General features: G+C 46.1%; 3 protein-coding genes across 3 annotated transcripts in view; all 3 read left to right on the plus strand.

Moving 5' to 3' along the window:
* Positions 1-12,113, plus strand: part of gnly (granulysin) — a 91,111-nt gene that overhangs the window by 74,532 nt on the left and 4,466 nt on the right. The window lies entirely within an intron of this gene.
* Positions 4,270-5,751, plus strand: LOC310814146 (cannabinoid receptor type 1A-like; the record flags this gene model as incomplete). The annotated part of the gene is made up of 2 exons (XM_083683443.1): positions 4,270-4,563; positions 4,606-5,751. The coding sequence occupies 2 exons, from the start codon at positions 4,270-4,272 to the stop codon at positions 5,749-5,751; spliced, it is 1,440 nt and encodes a 479-aa protein (XP_083539569.1).
* Positions 8,464-11,346, plus strand: LOC310813928 (akirin-2-like). Its single transcript, XM_083683117.1, has 5 exons — positions 8,464-9,079; positions 9,483-9,629; positions 9,990-10,139; positions 10,282-10,353; positions 10,672-11,346. Exons 1-5 carry the CDS (start codon positions 8,893-8,895, stop codon positions 10,680-10,682), a joined length of 567 nt encoding a protein of 188 aa, XP_083539243.1. The 5' UTR covers positions 8,464-8,892; the 3' UTR covers positions 10,683-11,346.

The raw sequence follows: 12,113 nt of genomic DNA on the forward strand, positions 1-12,113 counted from the left end.
CAGCCTGACAGTTACAGGATGACAGCCTGACAGTTACAGGATGACAGCAGGACAGTTACAGGATGACAGCCTGACAGTTACAGGATGACAGCCTGACAGTTACAGGATGACAGCAGGACAGTTACAGGATGACAGCAGGACAGTTACAGGATGACAGCCTGCTCTCGGTACAAAGACACCAAACAATTGTCGTGAGGAGACATTCGAAGGCAGATTTACCGAGACAATTTTCCGCAATTGTCAAAAAATGGATTTCAATGAAACAGCTTTTTTAAATTTAATTTACCGATGCTGATAATTAGCCCAAAATATGTTTTGAGAGTCGATAACCATCCTCTGATTAAAGTTATCTCTCAGACACCGTCCGCCCATGTCGGTAATAATGTCTCTCTGTAATGTGAACGCAGAGAGATGTATTGCCATGTGAAACCACCACAAAATGAATTAGAAATGCTGTCTCCGGTGTGGGCGTTTTCACGGCCCTTGAGGGAGGCCCCCCATTCCCCTGTTGACATCATCACCCTAGTGGATATGTTGCGGTAGGAATCTCTCTCCCGTGTGTGTGTGTGCACATCAGTGGAGGCTGGTGGGGGAAGAGATCAGAGGACGGGCTCATTGTAATGCGTGGAATGGAATGGAATCAGGAATGGTATCAAACACACATGTTTCATACCATTCCATTCCTCATTCCATTCCATGCATTACAATGAGCCCGTCCTCTGATCTCCACCTCCACCCACTGTCTATATGCACTGCAACTAAAACCATTGCTAGCCAACAATAATATAATCTCTTTTGTTTTGTTCTGCTCCGCTTGTGTTTGCAATGGCCAAACAAAGATTACAAGCCCAATATGAAGACCATAGATAATAAAACATAGGGCATGGCTTTCAGAGGAGACGTTAAGGGCTATCATATGCTTCACTGGGTCAATTTATTATCTGAAACTGTCCTGAGGCATCAATTTTCAGACTGTAAAGGACAATGTAATATTATTTTATGTTAACATCCGGATAATCAAATAAAGGATAGTTCCTTATCATCTTGAGACTATCCTTGGGCATACATTTGAGGACAATATATGATTATTTTATGTTAACGTTTGGATGCTCTCAAATAAAGGACATGTTTCTAGATCCTTATCATTAAAGCACTGCTCCGTACTCAGGATCTCTTCTGATCTCTGCATAACTCCAACATCACTCGGCTGATTCTGTTGACTTGACTTCATCGATGGCTATAGATTTAGTTCTGGTATGCTGCCATATATCTGTTTAAACAATGATGAAATCTAATGTTTATGTATGAGTATTGATTTGAAAAAGGAAATCTATATTTGGTCAGACACAGTACCCTGGGATGGACAGATGAACCTACGGGTGGCCAGGAATGCCTGAGGTGGAGTTGTGTGCCTCTGCAAACATATTGTATCTATCACTCACTACCTTGATGGAAAATGTTCACTGACACACACACACACACACACACACACACACACACACACACACACACACACACACACACACACACACACACACACAGGCATGCATGCCACACAAATGCGCGCACGCACGCACGCACGCACGCACGCACGCACGCACGCACGCACGCACGCACGCACGCACACACACACACACACACAGGCATGCATGCCACACACACACACACACACACAGGCATGCATGCCACACACACACACACACACACACACACACACACACACACACACACACACACACACACACACACACACACACACACACTCAAAACAACCATCTCATATCTAAAACCATGTCTGCAACAGCAGCTATTTGATATGATACCTTTGATGGAAGATGGGCATACGGAATTGCACTAGTTGCCATGACACCCATCTCTACAAGCCCTTTGTAATTTTGGAGCATCAGAGGAAGCACTCTCTGCTTGTTTGAGGTCCCTTTGCACTATGGCGCTTTGTTGATGACACCTAGAATGGTTGGTGGTAACTGAGCTGGATTGAAGGACTGTAGGCTACTTCATACAGCGTGGGAGGGAGAGACGCTTGTTTTCCCCAACAGGGAACTAATAGTTGGGCTACTCTGCTATTCCTAGTGTAGTGGAGGTGGTTTGAATCACGCTCTCATGATGGGTAGCCCTGCCTGAGACCTCTTAACTCAAAAGTCAGCCTTGTACCTTGAGAAAGTCCTCTTGGTATAATGGTAGACACTTGGGTCTTCCACTCCAGAGACCCGGGTTCGAACCCTGTCTGTTGCATTAGCCTACATAATGTCCTGTGCGTTCAGGTGGAGAGACCACTAGCCAGGCTCTTTCTAATGCACTCCTGTGTTCAAACCACAAACAGCGCCTTTCATAGCATTACAAATGTGAAAGAGCTGGTATTTTGCAGTGAGTAGCATACATACGTTAATATTAAAATACAGTATTATAATTTGGTGCAGTCTAGAGTCAATGAATGATAAGGAATTACAATTCCACCTTGCTATGTAGGCAAAGCCAGACACACAACGAATGATTAATGGGACAGCGTTTCATCCAAGAGTGTTGTATCGCCAAATGACATGTCATTACTCCTAAAAGATGTTTGTAATTTGGTAGAGGGTGTTGTGGAGAGTGCATGGGGGGGGAAGTCATTTCGCAGCTGTGAAACTCCGAAGCTGTGAAACACGACGGAACAGTTCAGCCTTTTGATATTAGATATGATGTATCGAACCCGGCTGGATGTTTCATCAAAACCCTGACTTAGCCACGGGATGGAAGTAAGTCCATTAGGAAAAGCCAGACAGTCAGCAAGACTGCCTTAATCATACATTTTACCAGCCTACGTACACTATGATAAAGGTCCACTCTGGTTCATTCCACCTTAGTTTGGTTTCAGCTATGATAAGCTTTTGGCCATGTTGACCTGACTTTCAGCCGACAGCGCATTCCTGGATGGGCGTTGATGGAGGGATGAGATGCGGTCAGAAGGACGATGGATGGCTGGCACCTCCGACCACGTGATCAGGCGCACAAAGCATCGGTTTATAAATAATAACCGCGTGTCTCAGACAGACACATCGCAATCTCTTCACTTGTCATGATAAAGACGCTCACCAGCACAAAGGGGGGAAAACACACACTTTGAATTAACTACAAATAATTAACAAACAACTTCAGATAGACTTTGTTGATTTTGTTTGCAACTGTTGATATCAATAAGGATGCCGGGGCGCGGATGAGACTATTCACTTGCTCTTGTCCGCTTCTAATAATTCAAAACTGGGACACGATGGACCGATGCAAGCTCTTTGTACTAAGAATGTGAAGGTAATCTTTTTGTCATTTTATACACTGAAATACCACGTTATTTAATGCATATTTGCTTTGGATGATAGTACACTAACTAGCAAACACCGTTTATCTTTTAATGACTGTTTACTTGCTTGGCTCTTTTCATAACCTTGTTATTATTGTTGATGTTGTTGTTGTTGTTGTTATTGTTGAACTGCTCTATCAATGATTCTTGGGAAGTCAAAGAAGAGCGAGCATCATGTTCTGACATTGTTATCTATAAATTAATTCTAACAATTTGCAATATCAATAGTTATTTCATTTGCACTTATAGAACAAACCAGTCTATTTCCAATATGTATTTTCTTTTTTCATTGACAAGCACGCATCATCAAATGACAGATGTAAAGGTTATGTTCTGCATTCATTATAGCAAAACGTGACCATGTAAAAATCTAACAAATCAATGCAAATCCCCTGTGCTCACGTCTCCGTAGATGCGTAATTAATTCAATAATTATTTCGAAACATAATCCTTAATGAGGCTTGACCCTTAATGAATATGACAGATTGACCTATATCCTCTATACAACGTTGTTTACCCCGGGGCAGCACAGAAGGTTAGATATGAGTCTGGTCTCTGACCCATTTGTCATCGACTGCTAATACTCCCATTATAGTCTGGGATGCATCTGTCGGAGAGTCAGCTGGTCGATGCAGAGATACCAGTAATATCACCCAGCAACATATTACACCCACACATATGTATGAGTTTACCACATATATACCAACCCCCATTCATACTGGACTCATTTCTTTTTTTACTGATTGAATGCATGAACAGAAATCATTCATAATTCGATAATTCTGGGAATTAATAATTTTCCCCGTACATTTTTCCCGTACATACGGGATAATATTGATCATGTTTTCCCTTCTGCAGGTACTCTGTTGTGCACCTCTTTATGCTCTATCATTAACCCCCCCACCTGAGCAGCCATGAAGTCTGCTTTGGATGGAATAGCAGACACCACTTTCCGGACGATAACCACCGGAATGCAATATCTGGGTTCCAACGATGCCTTTTACGATGACCCGTCCATTGACTCCGGTCTCGTCAAGAGCACTTTCCACTCACAGAAGCCTCACTTTGCCCCACTTAGCAACTCTTTCCCTGGACTCATCCCTGGAGCCGAGGGACTCATCCCCAGCAACAACCACCCTATCTTCCCCACCAACATCTCCGACCTGCTTGGCAATGGGAGCTATATGGAGGGAGACGGAGGAGGAGGAGTAGGCGGAGGAGGAGGAGGAGGAGGAGTAGGAAGAGGAGTAGGAGGGGGCTCCTCGGTGCAGTGTGGGGAGAACTTCATGGACATGGAGTGTTTCATGATCCTGACCCCGGGTCAGCAGCTGGCGGTGGCCGTCATGGCGCTCACCCTCGGGACATTCACGGTGCTGGAGAACCTGGTGGTGCTCTGCGTGATCCTCAAGTCCCGCGCCCTGCGCTGCCGCCCCTCCTACCACTTCATCGGCAGCCTGGCCGTGGCCGACCTCCTGGGCAGCGTGATCTTCGTCTACAGCTTCCTGGACTTCCACGTGCTCCACCGGAAGGACAGTCCGAACGTGTTCCTGTTCAAGCTGTCCGGCGTCACCGGGTCGTTCACGGCGTCCGTGGGCAGTCTCTTCCTCACCGCCATCGACCGCTACATCTCCATCCACAGGCCCATGACATACAAGCGCATCGTCACCAAGACCAAGGCCGTCATCGCCTTCTGCGTGATGTGGGCCATCTCCATCATCATCGCCGTGCTCCCCCTGCTAGGCTGGAACTGCAAGCGCCTCAACTCGGTGTGCTCGGACATCTTCCCCCTCATCGATGAGACGTACCTGATGTTCTGGATCGGGGTGACCAGCGTCCTGGTCCTGTTCATCATCTACGCCTACATGTTCATCCTGCGGAAGGCCCACCACCACGCCGTGCGCATGCTTAGCCGCAGCTCCCAGAAGAGCATCGTGGTCTACACGGCCGAAGGCACCAAGGTGCAGACCCTGCGGCCCGACCAGGCCAGGATGGACATCCGCCTGGCCAAGACCCTCCTCCTCATCCTGGTGGTGCTCCTCATCTGCTGGGGCCCCGTGCTGGCCATCATGGTGTACGACCTGTTCTGGAAGATGAACAACTCCGTCAAGACGGTGTTCGCCTTCTGCAGCATGCTCTGCCTGCTCAACTCCACCGTCAACCCCGTGATCTACGCCCTGCGGAGCAAGGATCTGCGCCGGGCCTTCCTCGGCATCTGCCAGACGTGTATGGGGAGTGCCAGTCAGTCCCTGGAGAACAGCGGCTTCGAGTCTGATTACAGCCGGAGTCTGAGAGGAGCAAGCAGCAGGGCGCCGGCCTCCTGTGTGAAGACTACAGTGAAAGTGGCCAAAGTGACCCTGTCTGCGTCCACTGAGAACGCGCCTCCGGAGGCGGTGTGAGAGACTGGACCCCAACACCGGACCTGAGCAGAACACGCATTTGATAGGGCTTCAAATGATTGAACTTGAGGTGTGCTTGATTTAGCTTTTCCGGCATGCAGGGTTTGCACTTCCGAGACGATTCCAGTGCTTCCATTTTTGCCTGACAAATAAATCAAGCACACCTCATGCCCTATACTGCCCTGCACTACCATGCTGGAGGAATCGAGGAACTGTGAAGGAACCACTGTAGAATAGTACACACTACCCCAAGAAGCACTGCTCGGATAATGTGCCATACTTGAACTTTAGGCACAGAGCTAAAAAGTAAGCTGTCTTAGCTGTAGGTTTGCTTGGTTAATTTATTTTCGTAGAGAGATTGTGATGGTGAGCATCGTGAAACTGCAATTGTGTGTACAGTAACATTCTGACATGCTTGTTGACTGTGTGTTTTTGGCTGTCCAATTAATTGCTTATAAGTGAGATTGGCTGTTGAATGCACAATTGTAATCAGAACTTAGATGCTTTGTAGTTTCTTGTTATAATGTGTTGTGTGTACAGTAACTGTTTTGAAAAAAAAGATTACTGGGATTTTCTCATTTGTAAGTTTACAAATTGACACGTGAGACTTGATAGTGTTTGTCTTGTCCTTAGCGTTCCGTTATTTATCGTGGGACAGGATTCCACAAAAAGAGACAATGTTTCCTCAAAGACATGTTTGATGTCACACAGTATTACGGTTCTTGTTATTCTTGACAAAACATCTCTCCATATCTGTACAGTCAGTGTTCTATGTGAAGAAACAACATCTTGATTTATGTTTGTTATTAAATGAAAGCATTTTTCAGCCCCAGAGCGGCTTAGAACAAGTACATTCCCCTGAAGTAAAGCAACTTGTGCATCACTTGTGAACCCCCTGTGTGAATCATTGAATACAAAACAGTTTATTCATCTTTAGGGGGGGTGCACTGCAGTCTGGGAAGATCAGGCCGTACCGTCTCTAGACAACAGAGGCAGACACCAGATATCTACAGCCGGAGAGGCCGGTGGAGGTACAAACCGTTGGATGGACACATTGTAATCCATGGAATGGAATAAGGAATAGTACAGACACGTCTGTTTGATACCGTTCCTCATTCCATTCCATTCCATGCATTACAATGAGCCCATCCTCCGATTTCTACCTCCACCAGCCTCCCCTGATCTACAGTTACATTATCTTTGCTCAAGTCAGACCCATTTAATAACAGGCAACGTGCAGCCGGATACACGGTATCACAGTGTGTGGGTGTGTGTGTACGTGTGTGCGTGTGTGTGTGTGTGTGCGTGTGTGTGTGTGTGTGCATGTGTGTGTGTATGTCGTATTGATTGGATTCTTAATCTTTTTCAAATCACAACTGAATCACAATCATGTTTGATTGTTTTGTTGCATGCCGCAAGCCCAACTATGAACAATCAAGGCAACATCAAGTGACTTTATTTAATGGGTCGATTTTACACATTCATACAAAACTCTACTCACAACAGTAAAAATAAACAAACAAAAACAATTATTTTTTTAGCTGTTCTTATGCTACTGCAGGCTCCATCTTCTACAGTACCTCTGCAAGCTAAGCAGTCAAAACCAAAAAAAAAGGAATAAAGGAAATCAGATGAGGCCAGAAGTCACTGAAGAACAAAGGGAATTTGAGATTGTTGGTGTCTTTTGAAATAGAGAAAGACATTGTACAGTCTGGGGGCGTCCTACAATGCACTGTAAGAGGGAGAGGGAGAGGGAGAGGGAGAGGGAGAGAGAGAGGGAGAGGGAGAGGGAGAGAGAGAGAGAGAGAGGGAGAGGGAGAGAGAGAGAGAGGGAGAGAGAGAGAAAGAGAGGGAGAGGGAGAGGGAGAGAGAGAGAGAGAGGGAGAGGGAGAGGGAGAGGGAGAGGGAGAGATCTTTGACTATAACATAATTACCTCCTTTCCAACAGTATCCAACTATAATCAATCTTGCCTCTTATGTGGCCACTTATTAGGGTGCGTAAGCCTACTCTATTGTAGCTACAAGCTCACAACATCAATGCACTGAAATTACAGACATTCTATCTGGAGAGTCTGTATTCAGACTTTCTGAATACAATGATTTCCCTCCATTCAGTGCACATTGCATGTATAGAGGGATGCAATGCAGAATGACAGGGCAGACATGACATGCATTGAGGCATAGTGTGATATGCTTTGTCCATTGTGCGGTATGTCTGTAACGATAGGGATACACAAAGGGAAATCCAACATGTCTCCTGTTCATATGTTGTGATATACTGCCCCCTTGTGGTTTTAGAATAGAACAGAATCACTTTACGTGTCCCCAGGGGAACTTAAAAGGCTGGTTTCCCCGACATACATTAAATCTAGTCGTCAATCATCACACTATGAGTCCTGTCTCCCTGAGGCCCCGCATCCGTCTGCAGGTACACCGAGTCCGAGATTTCCCATTTATTCAATGACATATGCTATATTGCCATAATATAAAACAATAAATGTGTGTCCCTTGTCGTATCGAGGGGAATCTGGTCACCCTATGAATCACCACACTAGGTTCTGTCAAAGATGTGACCGTGTATATGTAACACTCTCTGGTTCTCTTCTGTTGCCTATAGTCAACTACAACTCCCAGCATGCCCACCATGAGCGCATAGTTAAATAGCTGACGTCATCAACAGGAGAAATACAGACGGCTCAGGGGATCAAAAACAAGAAGCAGCTTGCTGCCTCCCAGGCTAGTGGTAGCTGGCTAGCCCTGTCTTCGTCATATCATTTGTAGGTAAAAGGGACGGGATAGGCAACGTATAAGTACCACAGTAGCCAGTCAACAGTGCAAGGGTGCCGGAGTGGTCGGAAAGGAGGGCAACTTTTACCCGGAAAGGTGAAGGGAATTTGTTTTCGTTTGGACTGGCTAACGCTAACATTAGCTAGCTAACGGTAGCCCAACAGTTACGAGTGAGTCCTTCCTGGACTTGAAGTTGCGACGCTAACTCTTACTAGTTAACCAGCAGACACCCCGATATCACAGGATAAGCGCACCCTGGGCTAGATAGTTAGTTAGATAACAGCTGTTATTGGTGCATCACACTGATCTTGAATCGCTGGGTCTTTGTAGACCCCCCCCCTCCTGCTTAGAGTCATGGCGTGTGGAGCCACCCTGAAGAGGACCATGGATTTTGATCCATTGATGAGCCCGGCTTCCCCCAAAAGGAGAAGATGCATCCCGATGTCTCCATCCTCCTCCTCCTCCTCCTCCTCATCCCCGAGGAAGTACCTCCGTATGGAGCCTTCGCCATTTGGAGAGTCGTCGTCGAGACTAACTGCCGGTAAGCACCGAATCATAAATCAGAATCCACTGTTACTGAAGCTAGACGTTCAGCTAACGGCACTAGCCAGCGTGCTAAAGCTGTCAATGACCAGTTAACCAACGCTAACGAGGGTTGTTTTAGTTGCCAGGTGTGATTAGAACATTGTTGGCGATGTAGAAGAGAAAGGATAATATGTTGCAGGCTGTAAAATGATCCAGCTTCGTGGCTGGGGGGAGGGGGGGGGGGGGGGTTGTACACGGTATCTTGGTCTCATAACATGGCCATTTTGAGCTGCACAGTCATGATGGGCCAGCTAGTGGGGTAGTTTGTGTGAGAGGCCTCAGTGAATGTGGCAAATGGTTGTCTAAACCAAAACCATCTCCTTCCCTTTGTTTGCCCCCCTTGCCCTTTCTCTTTCCAGAACAAATCCTGAACAATATCAAGCAGGAGTACAAACGCATCCAGAAGAGAAAGCACCTGGATGGAGGATACCCACAGACAGAGGGCTGCTACTCCCCTGAGTCTCCCCATCCCCACACCTCCATTCTGACTGGATCCAGCATGCCAGGTGTGTTAGTGGTCTGTTAACTCCCAGGGGGGGTCATGTTCTGTATAAGTGTAGACGTTTGATTGCTGAATATGCTGATGTTATTCTGTGTGTGTCAGTGTCAAGTCCTTGGCGGCAACTGAATGTCCCTGTAGGGATTAATAAAGTAGTATATAATCTTAATCTAAAGTAGTATCTACTTCAGATTAGACATGGCTTTGTTAATCCGTGCAGGGGAATTCCGTTGACATCGAGGCCACTGACGTAAGACACACACAAAACAATAGACGCTGCGCCTGACGTCAGCTAGCTACCGGCGTTGTTTAACCACGGGAACGGCGACGCCAGGCCTAATTGTTTCTCTACTCGTGTCCTCCGAAGGCACGTCTGCTGGAGGCGCGTCTCCGACCAGGAAAGAACAGCCTTTATTCACCCTCAGACAGGTGGGGATGATCTGTGAACGTCTACTGAAGGAGCGCGAGGACAAAGTGAGGGAGGAGTACGAGGAGACCATGACTTCCAAACTGGCAGGTGTGTCCCGCTTACAGCCCAGGGCTCCTCTGAGGAGCCAGACGCCCCTGATATGATCCGTCACTGTCAGCGGCGATGCTTTAAATGTGGACGCTATTACATTTCTCTCTCCCTGCTCTCTCTGTTTGTTTCCCCCTTACAGAACAATATGACACTTTTGTGAAGTTTACACACGATCAGTTGATGCGAAGATTCGGAGAGCAGCCTGCGAGTTGTGAGTGTTTTCTCCCTGTTTATATTGTTCTCAGCGCATTACCATTCCACTGCTGTCTGACTCTTAATACATTACCATTCCACTGCTGTCTGACTCTTAATACATTACCATTCCACTGCTGTCTGATTCTTAATACATTACCATTCCATTGCTGCCTTTGTCTTAATACATTACCATTCCATTGCTGCCTTTGTCTTAATACATTACCATTCCACTGCTGCATTTGAGACGGCAGTTGTGGCATTTGAAGGGGAAGTCTCCAGTAAAGGTTATGCTAACAGGGCTGATTCCCCTTCTCTTTTATCTGTTCTTTTCCAGATGTTTCCTGAGGGAGACGCAGACTTTGCCAGGCGACCTTCTCTTGCTGCAAGCTATCCAGTATAAAAATCTCTTTTAAACAAAAGAAAAGAAGAAAACACCACTGCAAGAGATTCAGTTAGTTTAAATGAAACTTTTTCTTACTGTGCCATATTTCCCTTTTGGGCAAAGGTTTCTATAAGCCGTTGTCAGTGGTTACCACTCTGTCGTAAGCAACTAGGTGCTTCCTATTGTAGGTTCATGGACCCTCTCTCTACTCAACCAGTGGCCTACGTTTCTCCTCCTGCTGTACCTGTATTCACGAGTCTTCTCTCTCTCTCTTACTTTTATAAAGACACCTGGCATTCCAGACTTTGTTATTCATTGTTTTATTTCTTTATGTTACCTGTATATATGATGAAGCAATGTAGAAGTCCATGTACGGTTTGCTGGTCAATCTATGAGGAAGTGAAAAGATCCAGGATCGTACGGTATGATAAAGGAGAAGAGAGTTTTTGCAGATGCCCCCGGGTTTTTTTTTGTATTGGACTAAAGGAGTGTAAATTGGGTTCATTAGATTATAATTTTTTTGCCCTTTCAAAATGTTTTTATTTATTTTGACATTTTTGTTTTCCTGGTATTACTTTTAAGCCTATGTACTTAGTGGAAAAACCAAACAATAAAATGTTTTAAGACTTATGGTGTCAGTGTTTTTATGCCTGTGACAGCAGCTCTGTTCTGTTCTTGTGGGTCAGTTACATCAGTATTGTAAGAGGTCAGGCCAGCAAGAGTAACAGTCACGTAATACGTCCTGGTTTAAGACGGAGGCCCATACTGAGGGGAATTATTTAATTGAGTTCAACAAAGATGTTATACAATCTCGGTTCTGTGGTCATCAAGGCATTCACTCCTCCCTCATTCCTTCATGGGAGCTGACTCCCATTTGCTGCGTGTGTCAGACTCTTCTGGTGAGGAAATGGAGACTGAAGAGAGGCGTTTCCTCCCAACATTGCAGCCAGGCTTTATCTGCTCTGCCACCATTAATCACCTGGCGCCACCCGGGGAGGTGAAACACCCAGGCTGCCTTTCATTCCAGGATGTTGTTCCCTCCTTTCTGTCCTGGTTTCACAGATCTGAGACAATTGGGCACCTGGAAGTAAACTAGGTGGAGCTTTTTCACAATGTTGCTTCCACCGACCGAGCCCTATCAGATCTGTGAAGGAGGGCTGATGGGAGGGAACACCTCTGGAACGGAGTGCGTTCTGATACCATTCCTGATTCGATTCCATACATTACAATGGAGGCCGTCCTCCGATTTCTACTTCCACCAGCCTCCCCTGGTATCCTTATGTTTCAAGTTGTTTGCCTGTGATATTGCTACCCCTACTGATGTCCTTCATCCTCATAACTGCACTGACTCAACATCTCTACGGATCTGCTATCTGACCAAATGTAGTCTTGTT

The sequence above is a fragment of the Argentina silus genome (assembly GCF_951799395.1).
Source record: "Argentina silus genome assembly, chromosome: 13".
In the NCBI taxonomy this organism is placed as follows: Eukaryota; Metazoa; Chordata; class Actinopteri; order Argentiniformes; family Argentinidae; genus Argentina; species Argentina silus.

What these genes read in the sequence shown, in the direction of transcription:
- LOC310813928 (XM_083683117.1), top strand. Translation starts at nt 8,893, where the DNA reads ATGGCGTGTGGAGCCACCCTGAAGAGGACCATGGATTTTGATCCATTG. An exon ending in GACTGGATCCAGCATGCCAG is followed by an intron (nt 9,630 to 9,989) that starts GTGTGTTAGTGG and finishes TGTCCTCCGAAG; the next exon opens with GCACGTCTGCTGGAGGCGCG. An exon ending in CATGACTTCCAAACTGGCAG is followed by an intron (nt 10,140 to 10,281) that starts GTGTGTCCCGCT and finishes TCCCCCTTACAG; the next exon opens with AACAATATGACACTTTTGTG.